At 39.1% G+C, this 20883-nt stretch overlaps 1 protein-coding gene across 1 annotated transcript in view; it reads right to left on the reverse strand.

The window, feature by feature from the left end:
• Positions 1-7347: 7347 nt before the first annotated feature.
• PPP4R4 (protein phosphatase 4, regulatory subunit 4) overlaps positions 7348-20883 on the reverse strand; it is a 134594-nt gene continuing 121058 nt past the window's right edge. The window contains exons 20-25 of the mRNA XM_006879096.1: positions 20219-20288; positions 11644-11721; positions 11312-11405; positions 10157-10227; positions 8727-8871; positions 7348-7372 (exon numbers count right to left, since the gene is read on the reverse strand). Of these exons, the coding sequence (XP_006879158.1) occupies positions 7348-7372; positions 8727-8871; positions 10157-10227; positions 11312-11405; positions 11644-11721; positions 20219-20288 (483 nt within the window). The remainder of the gene's footprint in view (positions 7373-8726; positions 8872-10156; positions 10228-11311; positions 11406-11643; positions 11722-20218; positions 20289-20883) is intronic.

Consider the following 20883-nt stretch of genomic DNA (forward strand, 5'->3'; position numbering starts at 1 on the left):
TAAGTGTCCAACTGAATATTATAAATGTACTCTTATCTCTGCTTGCCTAGGCCATGCTGGTGACCTACTGGTAAGAAGCTGCCCTGAAATCTGAAAGGTATGCAATTCGAATCCACCAGCTAGTCTGCAGGAGATGGATGGACAATTCCATGTGATTAACAGCCTCTGAAAACCCCCCGGAGGGTCAGTTATGGGTTAGCTCTGACTCGACGCCACATAACAACAACAACAACATTGACTTCCTCATCTTGGTCACTAAGGTGAGGCAGCCTGGCCATTCTGGGTCTAGAAAGCGAATGGCACAGACAGAGGGCTAATCCACCTGACTTTCTAATTTGACATTTGTGTTTAATTAGGTTTGTTTAAGTAAAACTAGAACAATAAAGTCTGCTTTCAAAGGCTTCTCCATAGTCTGAAGAACAGCGATGTCACTTTAAAGACCAAGACGTGTCATACGCAAGCATGGTCTGTTCAATCACATGCTATGCATCTGAGAGCTGGACAATGAATAAAGATGACAGAAGAACTGATGTCTATGAGCTGTGGTGCTGGAGAAGAGCACTGAACATTCCATGGGCTGACATTAGAACAGTACTTGGAGAAGGTGCATCCAGAATGCTTCTTAAGAGGCAAGAATGGTGAAGCTTCATCTCACATACTTTGGGCATGTTAGGAGAGAGAGGCTAATCCTTGGAGAGGGACTTCATGTTCCGAAAGGTGGAACATCAGTGAAAGAAGCACAACCCTCAACGAGATGGACTGGGATCAACTGTGTCAGATGGTGGGGATAGGACAGGGTTTATATCTGCTGCACAGGATAGGACAGGGTTTATATCTGCTGTTCAGAGAGTTGCTATGAGCTGTACTCAATTTGAGAACAACAACTACAAACAATAATGAAAAGTGATACAGTGAAATGCCCTAATTTCAAGAGATGAAGTCAACAAAGCAAAGTTTATGAGAACATATGCCTTCAAGAATATGGCCAAGCCCAATTAAAAATGGTCCATTATTGAAGGATTCATACTACATACAGATCACGTTCCCATTCCCTCATACACCGCTTTTTTTAAAATATATTTTCCCCCATCAGTTCTTAAAACAAAACCAGCATGACCATCATAAATAAGACATTATTCTCTAGGTTAAAAAATGGTCTTCATCTTGCTAATGACATGATCCTACCAAGGACAAGTTAGTTGAGTGGGTTTTCATATACTTGGACCAGGAGGCAGTCATCAGAACAGAGCAAGGGAACACTGCATGGTTCAAAATTGGGAAGGGCGTACTCCAGGGATGCATCCTATCTCCATACCTTTTCAACCTATATGCAGAACAGATTATCCGGGAGGCGGGGCTCTATGAGGAGAAATGTGGGGTCAAGATTGGTGGACAATTTATCAACAATCTATGTTATGCTGATGACACAACCCTGCTTGCTGAAACTGAAGAGGACCTGAAGCGCCTGCTGCAGAAGGTCAAGGACTGCAGCCTACAATATGGATTGAGGCTCAATGTCAAGAAGACAAAGATTCTCACCACTGGACCAATTGGCAGCATCAGGATGGATGGTGAAGAGATTGAGATTGTACACAGCTTTAGTTTGCTTGGCTCCACAGTCAACAGTCTTGGCACCAGCAGCCAGGAAATTAAAAGGTGCACTGCCATGGGAAAGTCTGCTGTTAGGGACCTCTCCAAAGTACTGAAGAGCAATGGTGTCTCTCTGGAGACTAAGGTGCGTTTGATACAGGCCATGGTCTTCACAATCACTTGTTATGCATCAGAGAGTTGGACAATGACCAAGGAGGATAAAAGGAGAATTGATGCCTTTGAGCTGTGGTGCTGGAGAAGAGTACTGAGAATACCTGGACTGCTAGGAAAACAAACAGATTTGTCCTGGAAAGGGTTAAACCGGGTGGTTCCTTGGAGGCAAGGATTCTGAGGCTCCGTCTAACATACTTTGGACATGTGGTGAGGAGAGACCAGTCCTTGGAGAGGGACAACATGCTTGGGAGGGTGGAGGGACAGCGCAGGAGAGGAAGGCCCTCTGAGGTGGATTGATTCAGTGACTGGGATAATCGGGATGGGAGTGTCAGAGACAGTGCGATTGGCACAGGACAGAGCGGAGTTTAGGGCTGTTGTACATAGGGTCACAATGAATCGCAAGCGACTCGACGGCACATAACAACAACAACAACAAGCAGAGGGTTACTATATGCATTCATACTATCCGAGGTCACCTTTCCTCTAAGCAGGAGAACTCCTGGAAGGTGTTTTGCTCAGCCTACCTTCTGGTTTGAAGAGGAACCAGAGGTCTAACATAACAGCGTAAAGAAGTATGTTGGCATTGGAATGCAATAATTGTTTCTAAATAAAGTCTCTTTACTATATAAGGGGGGAGGGGGCGGTAAAAGAAAATGATTCTATTCTCTAGTTCTAAGATTTTGTTTCACGTTCTCCTACAAATGCTCAAGGGAGCTCAGGTGGCACTGTCCACAGGGCCATGGATGACCCCACCAGCAGCTGTGCCGGAGAAAGCGGGCTAGCTCCTCTCTCACAACTTACAGCTTTAGAAACTGGAGGGTCAAAGTGTATGAGTTGAGTCTGACTCCATGTCAATGACTTTGACTTTTTTTACCTTTGAAATGTGCTGAATGACATTCCTAAAACACTACATTTCATATTTTAGAAGTACGTTTGCACAGAAAAACGCACGTCAGTGAGAAATAAAATTTATCTTAAAACAACAATTGAAGGTTTCAATTGACAGGGGAAATACTGAAAATATTTTTTGAAATAGAAATATTGAAAATTGTGTAAGGTCTCTCTAAACAGAAAGGCTGACTTTTTAAAACTGCTCCTACATACACACACACTCTGACAACTGAGAAAAGATTATGGAGTTTCAAGGCCAAACTCCTACTGAAGCTGAAGAAGCTGTTCCATTTCAATCGCATGTCTCGCATGCCCACTCACCGCGAGCCAAAACGGGTATGAGCTCTTCTTTCTAGAGCAAGATGTTCAGACTCAGGAAGTCAGATAAGGGAGATGATTTTATATGAGGCTGCACGTGTATGAAGTTGTGGAAGAAAGTGCTACATGCTGCTGCTTTGCCTTTTCCATTTTCTTTCCATCTCCATTTCTGGCTGTAAATTCTAGCACCATAGGCTTGCTTTCTGCTTAAAATACTAGTAAGGGAGCTCTCGTGGCTTCTTGTTGTCTTCGAGTTGAAGCAACCTTTGACTGACCCTCCAGCAGGTTTTCAGAGACAGTAAAGTCCTTCTCCCACGGAGCATCTTGTGGATTCAAAACATGCACTCTTGGGTTTGCAGCACAGCTTCTTACTGCTACCTGGTCTGGTGGCTTAGTGGCAAGTAGTTGTGCTCCCAACACAAAGGTACACAGTTCAAATTCGCCATGGGAGAAAGATGGGCAATACTATCCTGTGAAATTTACTGCCTCTGAAAACATGCTGGAGAGTCAGCAATGGGTCTGTCTGACTCAATAGTACACATCAATGAAATTCTAGTACCTTTCTTGAAAAATACAAGTTTCCATAAGTAACAGAGACATGAAGGAGACGTTTTCTCTGCAGCTACAGGTAGAGGGAGATCTTTCCTTCTCATACAACTACTAGAAGGAACTACTCGATAAGCTGTTACACTAACAGTTTTTACAAGAATATCTGTATCATTTTCTGATATAAATGTGTGAATGTCTTCATTTTTGTAAGCACTTTGTTCTTTACTCTTTTTCTATAAATCTGTTCTTGGAAGTATAATTTTAACAGATTTCAAAGACTTTAGAAATTATTGTCCTAATACTTTCAAAAGTCATTTGGTTTAATTATTTAAGTGATAATATAATGCCAAAAAATAAGATTATATTCTATGTCTAAACTTTGGTACCAGAGCCAGGAAATTAAAAAAAAAATTGCATTGGGAAACTCCACTCTTAGGCACCTCTCCAGAGTACTAAAGAGAAACAATGTCAATCTGAAGACTAAGGTGTGCCTGATCTAGGCCATGGTCTTCGCAATTGCTTGCTATGCATCAGAAAGCTGGACAATGACTTATGACTTTGAGCTGTGTTGTTGAAGAAGAGTACTGAATATACCATTGACTGCTAGGAAGACAAACAGGTTCTTCCTAGAGTGGGTAAAATCAGGTTGTTCCTTGGAGACAAGGATTCTGAAGCTCCTTCTGACATACTTTGGGCATGTTGCATGGAGAGCCCCGTCTTCGGGGAGGGACATCATGCTTGGGAAGGTGGAAGGACAGGCCAAGATAAGAAAACTCAAGAAAACGGACTGACTCAGTGACTGGGTAATGGGGGTAGGTGTGTCAGAGACAATAAGGTTGGCTCTGGATAGAGCAGGGTTCAGAGCTATTGTACCCAGGGTCACTATGAGTCACAAGAGACAACAGCACACAACAACAACAGCAAACATTATCTGTAATAACTTTTCTCTGTCAAATCACTTCCTTCTCCCATATGCACAATGGAAAAATAAGTTAAGACTCTACTAAAGTTTTTAATTACCAAATAAATAGGAATTTTCTTTTATTTAAACCACCATCACTGACTATCAAAGTATAGAAAAACCAAAGCAGCTTTGATGCTACATTATGTATTCCAAATGCTCTATCTTAAAGCATGATCTATCCAATCTTAGGTTACTGATGCTAGTGGAGACATAATTCGTTATGTAAAATCCACAAAGAATCTGTTAAATCTGTTTAGATAGTATTGTCAAATTCTTTATACCTACCCAATTTTTAACCAAAGATGATAAATGAATGAGTTGGTTGAACAATTCCATTTACCCAACTGATATTTAATGAACACTTAACAAATAGCAAAAAAAGAAACTATAAGGAGAATTAAAACCAAACCCAAACATAACAGATAAACCTGTTACCGTGGAATTGATTCTGACGTGCAGCAACCCTCCAGGAGAGAGTCAAAATGTGCTACGGCATTCCCCAGGCTACCAGGCCCAGGAAAGCAAACTGCAGGGAGGAGCACACAGTGCCCAGCGTAGCAGCTGAGCACTCCCCACCCACGGCCCTGGTGAGGAGAGAAAAAGGAGGGACAAAGAGAAGAAAAAGTCTCACATACTCAGTAAACTATCCCTTGAATAACTGGATATTAGTATACTATGCAAAGGCATTTGACTGTATGGATCGCAACAAATTGTGGCTAACCTTGAGGACAATGGGAATCCCAGAACACTTGACTGTGCTACAGTCTTCAGAACAGAGAAATATCGCATGGTTCAAAATCAGGAAAGGAGGGTATCAGGGATGCATCCTGTCCCCATCCTTTTCAATATGCATGCAGAACAGATCATTTGTGAAGCTGGCTTTATGAGGAGAAGTGTGGCACCAGGATTGGAGGTAGACTCATCAACAACCTATGCTGTGCAGATGAAACAACTTTGCTTGCTGGAACTGAAGAAGACCTACTGTAGCACTTGCTGCAGAAGGTCAAGGACTGTAGTCTTCAATATGGACTGAAGCGCAACATCAAGAAGACAAAAATTCTCACCTCTGGGCCAATTGGTAGGGCCATGACAGATGGAAAATCGATTGAGGTTGTTAACAATTACAGCTTGCTCGGCTCCACCATCAATGTTCTTTTAACACCAGCAGTCAGGAAATCAAAAGATGAATTGTGAATTGTATTGCGAAAATCTGCTGTCAGGGACCTCTCCAGAGTACTGAAAAGCAACAATGTCAGTCTAGAGACCAAGGTGTGCCTAATTCAAGCCATGGTCTTTTCAATTATTTGTTATGCTTCAGAGAGCTAGACAATGATTAAATATGACAGGAGAAGAACCAATGCCTTCGAATTGTGGCTGGAGAAGAGTCATGAACATACCATGGACAGCCAAGAAAACAAATAGGTCTGTTATGGAGAGGGTGAAACCAAGTTTTTCCTGGGAGGCTAGGATTTTGAAACTCTGTCTCATATACTTTGGGCATGTGGCCAGGAGAGACTGGTCTTTGGAGAAGGACACCATCCTTGGAAGGGTGGAGGGACAGCACAGGAGAGTAAGACGTTAGATGAGATGAATTAATATAATAACTGGGACAATGGAGATTGGTGTATCAGGATTAGAGAGACTGGCTAAGGACAGGGCTGGTTTCAGAGCTGTTGTACATAGGGTCACAGGCGACTTGATGGCACATAACAACAACATGGTTCTCTCATTCACTGCTTAAAACAGACTGTCTTACTTTGTATTTATTAAATAAAACCTGCTGGAAAACACTTAAAAGTGTTTTCACAAACACAGGCTTCTCAGCAACCTATATTTTGAGTAAATTCACTATTTCACATTATAAAAAACGTAACCACACACACATATGCATTCGCAAATTAGATCATCTTTATCACATTAGAATCTTAAAAAAACAAGAATCTCCTAATACCAATATAGTTGTATGCTGATTGCATTTTTAAATAAGGAAGCTGACAATAGCTTCATACAGTATATTTCAAGAACTGACATTTTTAAATTAAGAACTGTTTATGTTCCACAGGCAAATTCTGATGGTAATATTAACATTAGTACAAATAAATGCTGTTGTTATCGCTTAAGCATGATAGCCTGGAATAACAGCTGATCTAGAGTCATCATTTTAAATTAAGGAAAAATGCATTCTGAAATGTAAACAAAGTATTTATAAAATAAATTTTTCTAGGAAATAAAGGAAATCATCAATCTATTATTTTTAAGGTACTTGCATTGAAGTTCTCTGTAATCTTTAGAATATTCACTGTCATATTTAAATTTGTGAATGCCCAAGGACAACACATCACCGCAATCACAGGACATATAGAATTGTGGACAGTTTTTCATTTCCTCTTCAGTACGGCTTTTCAACGGTACTTGAAGACTGGCTAGACAACACCTTCTCTTCCACATTTCCCCAATTCCTCCAAATGACTGATTAACTAGGGCAAGTTCAGTTCTTTGAACTTGCATATTGGCTCTCTAAATGAGGACAGTAACATAGATGGTTCCCTAAACAGTAAGGGCAGACTCTTCTGGTCTGTAGCAGTAGTCAAAGAACGTACCTACACTTGCTCTTTGTTAGACTTCAATGTAACATCAGTATTCTATAACCATTATTGTTTGTAGAAATAAGTGTTATTCCTCCTAGAAAATCTAATTTCAAAAGTGGGAAGTTTAACAACATTAGATATCTCTCAGATATCTCTTTTCATCAAAAAAACAAAGAAAAGGGAAACAGGAGAAGCCCGGCCATTGCTTTAGTGTTTGTTCACCAATCATATTGCCTCCAGCTGTGTGCATTCTGCTTCCTTCATCAAGCAGATTTAAGGATTGGATTTTCTGGATTTTCTTTATCAAAAAATAGAGAGGAAAAGAGAGAAAGAGGGAAGGAAGGGGGAAAAAGAAAAATTACCTACATGATGTTTACAAAGTAAATAAAGGAATTTAGACATAACCTGTTTTAAGTAAACCTAATATATGAGGATAGTGAATCTGGGGGAAGTTATACTACTCCATGAAATTATCATTAAATAGAAAACATCAAACATGCACTCACCAGTCAGTCAGGGGAGAAATTAACTCATATGGCTTTGCAAATGTTTTATATCTTCACAGCCATAATAAAAAAGGATGAGGTGAAATGGCATCTAATATCAAATGAAGGCCTGAACGTATCAAGTTATTGGACTTAAAAGGCATAAGATATGATGCAAACCTATACACCTACTACTCAGTTATGGTCTATCATTATCCAACGTTTCTCAAATAATAATAGCAAAAATTACTATCCTACTATTTTGCACAATAATACACATCTGGTAGCAATGAATGATAGACAAGGTGTTACATAATTGTAATTGTGGCAGTGATGGGGAAGGTTCTATGCCACTTCTGTTGTACCTACCACGAGTCTCAGTGATTTGGCAGTTACATAATGATATCATTTGGCATTTATGTGGTTTTATATATATACAAATTTTACATTTATAAGTAATGATAAAAAAATAAGTAGTGATGTAACATGGCAGTTACATCTGTAGCTTGTTTAAATTCTATCTATTCTTATTAAAGGCTCAGGCATTCCAGATCAGAGGATAAACTATAATTTGTGGTGAAATAATTTCTTATATATGATTCCTCATGGCAAAGGCTTCAGCAATCAAACAAGATCTAAATGACCCATGGAAAGTGACCACGGAGGAAAGGCCCCGAGAGCCTGTTTCCTGGCCCCACCAGCCTGGATCTATGTCACAGTAGCCATTTCTTCATCAGCTGTGCCCTCTCCAGCACTGTGTGACTGTGTGATTAAGCACGGTACTTAATCACGTGTACCCGAGCTGGTTGTTACAAGGGATGCAATTACACCCCGTGTCTCCTCAGAAATTAAACGTAAAAAAAAAAAGAAAAGAAAAGAAATTAAATGTCCTGGGTGTAAACATACAGAAGAATGACCAGCTCTCAGCTATTAGTGAGAGCCTTTTAAACGGTTCTTACTGATTCCCTAATAATCGCCATTGTCTTTGCTCTACAGAAATCATTTTATAGAGGCTATCTATCTAATGGGCACATCTATTTTTTGTTTCTAACATCTCCTAGTTACAGACATATTCTACTCTGTGAGAAGTGTTTAAGTGGGAAGGGAAATGTTCTTAGATGAAGCAGAGGATACTACAAATTACAAGTGTGTCACTTAATCACTTACAGGGTGGCCTTCCGAGGTTGACTATCTTTACTTCCGTTGTTTTTTGAGTCAGCTGAGTTACCAGTCCCACGGGAAGTGCTCGTTAAAGAAGTATGAGAAAAGGAGGCTGGAAGGCTACTGGCATTACGGGTCCGGAATGATTCGTCTGAAAGAATATGCGTATAGACAAAAATTGAGCATTCCAAGAAAGATGTTAACCTTGGATATGAAAAGGTTAAAGTCATTTTTTAAAAAATCAACTTAAGTATGTTGTAGAAGTCGTTGTTACTATGTGCTGTCGAGTTGGAACTGACTCATCAAGGCTGTAAATTGCAAGGGAGAATGGCCACCTTTTTTCTGCAGAGCACCCGATGGATTTGAACTGCCTGTCTTTGGGTTGGCAGCTGAGCTTACATATAATAAAATACACAGATATAACCACCTAATCTTTTAAGTTTTGACCAACAGACTCAGGAATTGTTTTTGATAGTGACCTACATCACTACTAAAACCCTCCTCGGGCCCTGACGTAACCCCTGTCTCCCATGCTTGGGCAGCCACCACTCTGCCTCCTGACCTCTGTGACATAGTCCACAGTGAGGTCCGCGGCTAACTCGCAGGCTGCAAACTCCCAGGGGTTCAAAGCCACCAGTGCTCCACTGGAGAAAAGTGGGCAGTTTCTTCCAGCTATAATTTACAACCTCAGAAGCCTAAGGAAAGAACTGCTATGAGTCAGAAGTGACTAGACAGCAGTAAATCTGAGTTAAGTAAAAATTGTTATTTTCTAAAATTTTATATAAATGAAATTATATAGGATTCTTTTTTGTCGGATTTCTCTCATTAAGCACAGCTTTTTGTGCTTCATTAATATTACTGTGTCTGTCAATACTTTCTTCCTAATTTTACTGACTAAAATTCTATTGCATAAAAGGAATTTGTTTATTCATTCTAACTCTTGATAGCTCTCTGTATTGTTTCACTACTATTGCAAATAAAGTCACTTTGAACATTTATGTACAAGTCTCTGCATGGATATATCTGTTTCATTTTCTTCAGTAAATGCCTAGGAGTAGAATTGCAGCGATGGGTATAAATGTATACTTATGAAACCACCACACCACAACACAGTCACCCAAAGTGACTGTGCCCAGCAGTGTAAGTGTTCTAATTACTATCCATCCTCACAGACATTTGACACTGTAAACAAACTAAAAATTAAACAAACAAAAAGTTTTCTCTTTAAGATATTCAACTACGGACCTTAACACAATGAAAACAAGAAGTAATATAAAGGGTCAAGTATTTCCTCAATTGTTAGAGGGAAGTTTCATTACAAGGATTTGACAAAGGTAAAAACTTAGGAGAAACAATGTACCCAGAAATTCTTTACACTTAAATTCTTTAAGAAACCTCTTCTGGTGTTTTTGGAAAGATCTCAGATTGGCACTTACCAGTTAGTGAAAAAACAGAACTCTTCGTTAAGCCCGAGACAGGAAGTGTACATCCTGTTGCAGAACTTTTACTAGAAAAAAACATGGTTTCATTTAAACAGTAAGAACATTCTCCTTCCAATCAGTCATCGAGTGTGAAGTCTGTTTAACCTCTCAACCCCTTCCAATGCTTTCCTCTACTTCTTGTGAAATGTTTGCTGCTTTTAGTTATCATTCACTTAGAGAGCCTAGGCCTCGCCACTCTGTCTATAATTTAAAAGAGCTTTCAGACATGTTTGCACCAGGATAATGGTTATCCTTTCAATGTCTAGCTAATACAGGTAAGTAAGATGGGCAACATTTTCTTGGAAGCAACTTTGACTCCTTTGTCCGCCTCAAGGTTACTCTATTGGGTAGGATTTCTACGATAGGTGTGCTGAAAATGTCTATAAGTTTCTTAAAATTTATAATAGGCTACCTTGAGTCACAGAAAAATGAGAGTTTTAAAAAAAGACATTATCTCAATAGGTCAATGAATTTACCTAAAGACATTTCTACATCTTTAAAGTTATTCTGCTTGCCAACTGATAATGCAACTGTTATATACATTATTATACAGAACCTCTAAAATTCAGTTGTGTGATTCATATTCACTTTTCCTTTATCTTACTGGTCTAGAATTCTGTCTTCTGGGTTGAGTGGAAAATCAGACACGCATCTTTTGTCAGAGGAGCATTGTTAAGATACTGTACCAGAGGAGAATGCTAGTGGCTTCATAATAGGCAGAAACAACAACAATACCAAGCAGATACATACACACACATACACTGGCTTGTGTACGTCCATATACATTTAGAAGTGGCATATGTGATACAGCACTATTTTCCTCATAAAACCACACATGAACCCCAGGATGTTCTTCAACAGTGTGATGGCTATATTCTTCTTAGAACGTTGGTTACACAAACCAATAGTCTTCTATTTTTTAATCCAACAATCTTTTCCTTTTTTACATATATTTTTATTGATATTTTAATGAAAGTTTACAGAGATCTTCAACATTAACTTGATTTCTTTTCAAGTAACTTGGTAAAACATACTTTACAGAAATAAAGATGTTTGACTATAAAATAAAAATCCCCCACTTAACAGAAATTAGTAGCTGAGAGAGCATACCTAGCGCACTTTTCCATGTTGCTGTATTTTGAGTGAAAAGACTGACTATTGAAAGACTGACTTCGGATGAGTTTGGATTTCTTGATTTCTTTGCCTATAGTAAAAAACAGAAATAAGGAAAACACAATTGTTCAAATCACTCTTGCTTGTTTCAATTCCTATCCCCTCCCAAACTCCTCCTCAGCTTGAAATAATTGGAAAAGATCTTTGCTGTACTATCCACTAAGAACTATCAAAGCAAGTGACAGTAAAAGGAGGTCTCAGATAATTATCTCATTTAGTAGAATGGCTTGGTCTAAAATAGTATCTGTAAAAGAAAAGCCACTTCTTACTTGTGGATGGGATGGCAGAAGAGGAGCCAGGAATGGAGATGCTCTTGGACAGATTTGAGAGTGTCTTGGTGTCTCTACCTAAAATAATAAAATCTGTTTTAAGTTTTAAAATTTCCTTTAAGCCTTCATTAAGCTCTATAAATAAATATAGGAAAGCAAAGAATACATGAATCACTAATCCTAGATAGTGTTGCCAACCCAAAGGAAATTGATTCGGATAAGCCACCAACTGCCCTGCGGGAGAAAGATGTGCAATCTCCTCTACGATTTGTTATTGTTTGCTGTTGAGTCTGAACTGATCCACAGCTAACACCCCAGCAGAGACTGCCTTTGGGACTGCAGTGTAGTTTCTTACCTCCAGACCACTGTACAATCTACCTCCTCAGGAAAGCTACTAGAGATACTGACTGGACAGCAACAAATTAGGTGTTTATCCCTGTTGTTGTTGGGTGCCGTCGAGTACAACCCATTATGACCCTATCAACAACAGATCTGAACCCTGTCCTTTCCTGTACCATCTTCACACTTCCTGACACACTAGAGCCATTGCAATTGTAACAATGTCGACCCACTTGGTCGAGGATCTCTCTCTCCTTTGCCGCCTGGACCTCCACCCTTCCCAGCATCATGTCCTTCTCCAAGGAACAGCCCCTCCTAGCAACATGCCACAAGTATGTGGGGCGAAGTTTCATCATTCTTGCCTTTGAAGAGCACTCCAGGTGCACTATCCCCAAGACATAACTGTTTGTTCTGTCGGCTGTCCATGTCACTTACGATTATTTAACTTGTCAGTTATCCCTAAATATGCAGTATTCATTTTCAAATGAACTTTGCATATTTCAATCTGTGCTTCCATTTCACAGTCTTAGTACTGCTCATCAGATTTATCACCGTAAGCATTCTTCATTGTTGTTGTGTATCACAGAGTAGGAACCAACCAACAGCTGACCCTCCAGTGGAGTTTTCAGAGGCAATTAATTGCATGGGAGGTGATTTCCCACCCTTCTCCCATGGAGCAGCTGGTGTCCTGGAGATGTGTGCTTTTGTGATTGCAGCACAGCTTCTTGCCACTGTTGTTGTTGTAAAGTGCCGACAAGTCACTTGTGATTCATAGCGAGCCTATGTACAGCAGTCCTGTACCCTGCTCTATCCTGTGCCAAACTTATGGTCTCTGGCACACCTTCTCCCGCTATCTCAGTCACGAAATCAATCTATCTCATCAAGGGTCCTCTCTTGAGCTGTCCTTCCAGCCTCCCAAGCTTGATATCCTTCTCCAAGGACTGGTCCCTCCTAGCAACATACCCTATTAGGCATTTATTTACTTATTTGGTGAAATATATAAAGCAAATCATTTCCACAAATTTTATATATAAAGATCAGTGTAACTATTCTTTCCCAATTTATTTCCTTATAATTAACATAAACTCTCTGGCCCTAAGCTTATCTGACTTTTTGAGATGCTACTGTCAATTTGATTACATACAAAGAGCTAATATTAGCTCAAGGAAGATCAACTCAACAAAACTCATTGCTACAGAACGGAAATGGCTGACCCTCCAGCAGGTTTTCAGAGGCTGTAAAGCACATAGAAAGAGACTGTCCATCCTCCTCCTGTGGAGTACTTGGTGGATTCAAACTGCCTGCCTTTAGGTTGGCAGTGCAGACTTTACAAATAAAAACAAGCTGTTTATTTTATTGTTCTTATTATTATGTTATTGTTTGGTTTATTGCTTAAAGATTATAATTTAGGGCAACGGTTTTAGGTATGTAGGTGTTTGTCTAGCTTCTATGGCTCTAGAAGACATGGATGGCTTTGAGAATCTTAACTTGCGTTCCATACACACATCCTCAATCAAGATTCTCCTACAGAATCTTAGATCAAATTGTTCAGTAATGGCAGCACTGCACAGCTCTTCTGTCCTAAAGGTACACAGGCAGATTTTAACAAGTCCTCTGTTTCAGAATTTTTCTTCTTCCAGTGTTACTCTAGATCCATGGAGGTCTACTGTGATAGCATGACAGCTGTTTGTAAGCTTTTAAAATTTCAGGCAATCAAGAAATTAAAAAATACTGAAATACTACAAAGCATCATCTCAGACCACAATATTATCAAATTAAAAATTAACATCAGGAAGATCAAGGGGGTGGGACCTCAAATACTCAGAAACTATCCCCTATCTTAAACACTATGGGGCCCTATCGTTGTTGTTGTATACCAATTAGTCGGAACCAACCCATAGCTGACCCGACAGTGTGTTTTCAGAGGCAGAACCCTGGACAGGAGGACACTGCCAATCTTTCTCACAAAGAACTGCTACTGGATTTGAACTGCCTGCCTTTGACTTGGCAGTATAAGTCCTTACCAATCAGCCACTAGAGCTTTCTGAGTCAGAAGAAATAAAAAGAGAAATTGAAAGTGTTTTAAAACAATTAAGACTAAAAACACAACATACAAAAATCTTTGGGAACACCAAAAGCAGTGTTTGGAAATCATTTCGTAATATAGCACGTACATCAAAATAGAAGAACTCAAATCAACACTTAAACCTACCATCTCTGACAATTAGAAAAAGAACAGCAAGCAAAGCTTATCGTCTCCAGAAAAAAAGAAATAATCAAGAGTAGAAATAAATGAAACAGAAAAATAATAGAAAAAGTCAGCCAGAATAGGAATTGGTTCTTGAATGTCACTGGCAAATCTAACAAAAGAATGATGTGCAAATAACACAAATAAGAAATTAAATAGGTGATGTCATAACAGAATTAACTGGAGGATGGGCAATCTCCACCTGTGCAATTAATTGCCTCTGAAAACCTGCTGGTGGATCAGCTGTGGGTTGGTTCCTACTCAATGGTACACAACGACAAGAAGGAAAAAACATACTCTAATGAATATGAAAACCTAGATGAAATGGACAAATCTTTAGAAACTCACTGCCTACTTAAACTAAAACAAAGGTGGAAAATTTTACAGATTCATTAAAGAAAAAATTGAACCGATGCTAAAAATATTTCCAACTAAAAACCATCCTGACTCTAGCTTAGATGTCTTCACTGGTGAATTCTGCCAAATATTTGAAGAAAACCTGGCCCCAACTGTGTCCAAATTATTCCAGAATAAATAGCTGGACTCCTGAACTCATTCTACTAATAATCCTGACCCCAAAATCAGGCAAAGACAATACTAAAAGTGAAAATTATAGACCAATATCTCCCATGAACATAGATGCAAAAATTCTCAGTCAACAGAACCGAATATAAAATTTTTAAAAAACCATCACTGTCAAGTGGGATTTATACTACCTGTGCAAAGATGGCTCAACATAGTAATTAGTGTAATCCACAACATCATAGTAAAGAAAATGTTTTATTAACACCCACGTGCTCATTCCAACTGATGCAGAAAAGCTATTCACAAAATTTAGCACCCTTTTCTGATAAACAACCTCAACAATATAAGAATAAGAGATACATTCTGTAACAAAATTAAATGTGTACATATACAAAACCAATGGTAAACATTACTCTCAATGGAGAAAGAAGGCATTCCCTTTGTGAATCGGAACCAGACAAGGATGGCATTTATAATCACTCCCATTCAATAATGTATTGGAAATCCTAGTCAGAACAATAAGCTAAAATAAAGAATTTGGATTTGCCAAATCAAATTGTAAAAAGTATAATTATTTTTAATCAATTATATGATCCTATTGTTGTTGTTGTGTGCCATCGAGTCGTTTGTGACTCATAGCGACCCTATGTACAACAGCCCTAAACTCTGCTCTGTCCTGTGCCAATCGCACTGTCTCGGACACCCCCATCCCGATTACCCCAGTCACTGAATCAATCCACCTCATAGAGGGCCTTCCCCTCCTGCGCCATCCCTCCACCCTCCCAAGCATGATATCCTTCTCCAAGGACCGGTCTCTCCTCACAACATGTCCAAAGTATGTTAGACGGAGCCTCAGAATCCTTGCCTCCAAGGAGCCAGTCGGTTTAACCCTTTCCAGGACAAATCTGTTTGTTTTCCTAGCAGTCCATGGTATTCTCAATACTCTTCTCCAGCACCACAGCTCAAAGGCATCAATTCTCCTTCTATCCTCTTTGGTCATTGTCCAACTCTCTGATGCATAACAAGTGATTGCGAAGACCATGGCCTGTATCAAACGCACCTTGGTCTCCAGAGAGACACCATTGCTCTTCAGTACTTTGGAGAGGTCCCTAACAGCAGACTTTCCCATGGCAATGCACCTTTTAATTTCCTGGCTGCTGGTGCCAAGACTGTTGACTGTGGAGCCAAGCAAACTAAAGCTGTGTACAATCTCAATCTCTTCACCATCCATACTGATGCTGCCAATTGGTCCAGTGGTGAGAATCTTTGTCTTCTTGACATTGAGCCTCAATCCATATTGTAGGCTGCAGTCCTTGACACTCTGCAGCAGTTTCAGCAAGCAGGGTTGTGTCATCTGCATAACGCAGATTGTTGATAAATCGTCCACCAATCTTGACCCCACATTTGTCCTCATAGAGCCCAGCCTCCCGGATAATCTGTTATGCATATAGGTTGAAAAGGTATGGAGATAGGATGCATCCCTGGTGTATGCCCTTCCCAATTTTGAACCATGCAGTGTTCCCTTGCTCTGTTCTGACGACTGCCTCCTGGTCCAAGTATAGGTTTCGCATTAGAATGATCAAGTGTTCTGGGATTCCCATTTTTCTCAGAGTCAGCCACAGTTTGTTATTATCTACACAGTCAAATGCCTTTGCATAGTCAATGAATTTTGTGTTTAATATGATCCTATATATTAAAAAATTGTATCAAAAACTCAGCAACAAAAAAAATACTGTATTTAGTTAAGCAATTCCGCAAAGCAGCAGGGTCCAAGATTAACAGGTAGAAATCAGGTGAATTCCTCTACAGTAACAAAGAACACTATGAAAAAGAGATATGGAAAACAATGCCATTTGTAATAGTCACCTAAAAGATTACATAGAAATAAACAGAACTAGAAATACAAAAATCTTATACAATGAAAATGATAAAACATTACTACAAGATACTACCATAAAAGAGACCTACATAAATGGGGAAAATGTACCTTGCTCATCATGTATCAGAAGACTTAATATTGTGAAAATGGAAATACTACCAAAAGCGATCTATTGATATAATGTAACACTGATCCAGATCCCAGTAGCATTCTTCAATGAGACTGAAAAAGTAATCATCAATTTTAAAAGGCAGAGACCACAGGTAGACCAGGAGTTATTAAAGAAGAAAAAACCAGTAGAAGGCCTTAAAATTCCTGACCCCAAAATCTGCTTTACAGTCATGGTAACTAGAACAACCTGGTATTGCTACAGCGACAGGCAATATGCCAATGGAATAGACTGAAAATGCAAAAACAAATCCATCCATCTATGGACAGCTTTAGAGAAAGGTACTGACAAAAACTATAGAAAATTGAAACAAGATCTATATGTCAGGTCATATAACTCAAGAAACATGCCTCCAGAAACTCTATGAACTTTGATAAGTGTCGATAGTTATAGAGGGGCTTCAGACCTTTTGTTCATAGGGTCGCTATGAGTCTTGCTCGACTAGAAGGCAATCAACAACAACATAACTCAAGAAAGAGCACACATCTAGGTGCAAACCCCAGAACTAAAGAAAAACCTTCCAGCCCTAATCTATGACACATTGTTGTTGCACTGTGTACCGTAGAGATGGAACCGGCCCATTGCTGACCCTCTGGTGGGTTTTCAGAGGCAGTTAATTACACCAGAGGAGACTGCCCATCCTTTTCCATGGCATAAACTACCAAAACTAATGGAAAGTGCACAAAAAGCAGAGGATAAACAAGACAACTGAAAAAAACTAAAATCCTTATGTGCATCAAAGTTTATCTCCAAAAGAATGAAAAGAGAACCTATAGATTTGGAAAAAAAATATTTAGCAATGACATTATCTGGCAAAGGATTAAGCTTTACTTTTACAGAAAACTCCAACTCAACAAGAAAAAGACAAACACAACTCAATTATAAAATGGAAAGAAGATATGCAGAGACATTTCACTGAAGACTTTCAAATGACCAACAAACCGGAAGTGATAGCACCATTAGGTATTATATAGAGATGCAAATCAAAATGAGAAGATACCATCTCCACCCAGCAACAGCAGTAAAGCCAAGTAAGAGCACATAGTAAATGCTTGTGAGGATGTGGAGAGATTGAAACATGCATACAACGCTTATGGGAATAGAAAATGGTGCAACTACTATGGAAAACAACTGGGAGCTTCCTTAGAAAGCTGGGAAAAGAAGTATCATATGATCCCGCAGTCCCACTATAAGGTCTATATCCTGGACAAATATATACATGCACACTCGTATTCAAGCAGGAGTGGCATCCACTTCCTAAACAACATTCCTCCTGAAACTATGAACTTTGAGAAGTGATAATATTTATAAAAAGGCTTCAGGTCTATTGTTCATAGGGTCGCTAGGAGTCATGCTCAACTAGACGGCAATCAACAAAACAAAAAACACTCATATTTCACTGAAGCAAAGAGACTGAAACAACCCAAGTGTCATGAACAGATGTACAGATAAACAATGGTTCATTCACACAATGGAGTAATATGTAACACTTAATAAAAACAACAAAGATTCTTGAAATACCACATGAACATGGATGGGTGTAGAGAATATTATCTTAAATAAGTCAGTCACAAAAGGACCATGTAAGGCCACTATTATAGAATCAAAGGAAAGGTTTACACATAGAATCCTAAATGGTTACCAGAGATGGGAAAGGATGGGAGGGAGTAGAAATTGATAAGCCGGATGAAGGGAAAGGTGATACATAATTTAATGTCTTGTAAATAATGTTATTAAAATGTGTATGAATGATTAAATGAAAATGTAATTGTTGTTGTGAGGTGACAAATTGAGTATGAATCACAGCAACAGATCTGAACCCTGTCCTATCCTGTTCCATCTTCATCACCTCTGATACATTTGAGCCCATTGCTTAAGTTACTGTTGTTAAGTCTGGGCAAAGGGGCCCAAAGAGAAGAATGAAGCATTCAGAATTCAAATGCTGATGGCCTTTCCTGCTGCTGATAAGAAGAGCCTGCGTGGCTGAGCTAGCAGGTGGATCGTAAATCAGAGTGGAATGTCCCTCCCTAAAGACTCTGTTTATAAAAATCCTCCCCAGTAAGTTCACAGTGATGTCCCTATTCTTTATCTCCAGAATGAGGAACTCACCTGGGAGCTCTGCCCGCCCCCCTCCCCCCCACTTTAATAAAGTTGCATTAAGCTTTCTCTTATTCTCTCTAATTTCATTCTTAAGTCTGCTAACTTAACAACTATGTCAGTCCATCCCGTTGGGGGTCTTCCTACCTTTCAGTGACCCTCCACCTTTCCAAGCATGATGTCCCTCTCCAAGGAATAGCCTCTCCTAGCAACATGCCCAAAGTATGTGAGATGAACCTTTGTCAACCTTGCCTGCAAGGAGCATTCTGGATGTATCCTATGCCAAGACATATCTTTTTGTTCTATTGGTAGTCCATGGGATATTCATTAATCTTCTCCAACATCACAGCTCACAGGCATCAACTCTTTTTCTATCATCCTTATTCACTGTCCAGCTTCCAGAAACATAGCAAGTAATTGAAAAGACCATGACCTGAATCAGGTACACTCAAGTCTTCAAAAACTAACATCATTGCTCTTCAGTAATCTAGAGGTGTCTCTGGCAGCAGACTAACCCAATGCAGCATGTTTCCCGACCTCCTGCCTGCTGGGACCAAGAGTGTTGATTGTGAATCCAAGTAAGATGAAATTGTTGACAACTTCAATCTTTTCTCCAACTATCACAATGTTGCTTATAAGTCCATTGGTGAGCATTTCTGTCTTAAGATTCAGTCCATATTGAAGGCTATAGTCGTTGATCTTCTGCAGCAAGCATTTCAAGTCTTCTTTACTTTGAGCAAGTAAGGTTGTATCATCTGTTGTTGAAGAGTCTTCCTCCAATCCTAATCTCACATCCTTCTTCATAGAGTCCAGTTTCTTGAACAATCTGCTCCATATACATATTGACTGATACGGAGAAAAGATACAACTCTGACGCCCAACTTTCTTAATTTTTAAACTATACAGTGTTCCCATGTTCAATTAGGACAACTGCTTCTCAGAAAACATTGTTACAAAGTTATAAAACAAAGAGTGCATGGATGAGTGAATGAAAAACTAGTATGATTTGTAAGTTTTCACTCAAATGGGAAAATAAAAATAATGTAAATAAAGCAGATTTAAAAAATAAAACAAGCCAAACCCAGCCAATTTACTAAGCTTTCCTTCTGAAGGCCTTGAACTGTCATGATAATTCCCAGTATTTGTTCTTAACATCTGTATTACACAAAGCATTTAATTATGTAAAACAAATTTGAACAAGATGAAAGAAAGTGAAGCAAGTGCCAATATCAAATTACTAACAATACAGTCTTCCGGAAAGTCAAGATGCAACATAGATTGTGTAACTGACTGGAGAAGACAGAGGAAAACTACTTACGTTTCTTATCAAAGACTTTATCATTCACAGGCCTTCCATCATTCTGTTGCTTCTCTTTCTCCAACTGCTCCTGTTATCAAAACATTTTCTTAGCATTAGAGGAATGACTTGAATTAATGTAAGAAATTCTTCTTATAAGAAATGACTTTACAGGTACAAATGCAGTTCACAAAAATGCTCAGAAGAACTTTTGTTTGTATGTGTGTGTTTTCAAATTAGTAACTAAAGAAATCAAGAGCCTTCTAGATGTCTGTGTGCCCTGAGGGTTAAAACAATGCTGGATGCCAGGACAGTTGAAAAAGTAAAGCCTTGGACAGCAGTGATGCATGAGATCCTACAACAGAATTTTGCAAGACCAAATGGCTCATTTATCCCACATCTCTTTTCAGCATAACTGGCACAAGTAAACCTCCTGCCAGGTGGAATATATAGAAATCAAATGGAACATATCTGTGGCAAGAGGCTATAGAGAAGCAAATCATCTTCCACCAGAGAAAGGCCACATTTGAACAACAGACAAGTAACTATTCTTATGCAAGTTCAAGAAGAACTTGAATAAAAAAAATCCATGAGAATCAAACTACAACATTAAGTATATACCACTTGAACTTAGAGATCATATCAAGGATAGATCTGAGGCAGTGAACACCAGTGACTGAAGACCA

Source organism: Elephantulus edwardii, unplaced genomic scaffold (genome assembly GCF_000299155.1).
Source record: "Elephantulus edwardii isolate Elephantulus edwardi_28Jun2011 unplaced genomic scaffold, EleEdw1.0 scaffold00002, whole genome shotgun sequence".
NCBI lineage: Eukaryota > Metazoa > Chordata > Mammalia > Macroscelidea > Macroscelididae > Elephantulus > Elephantulus edwardii.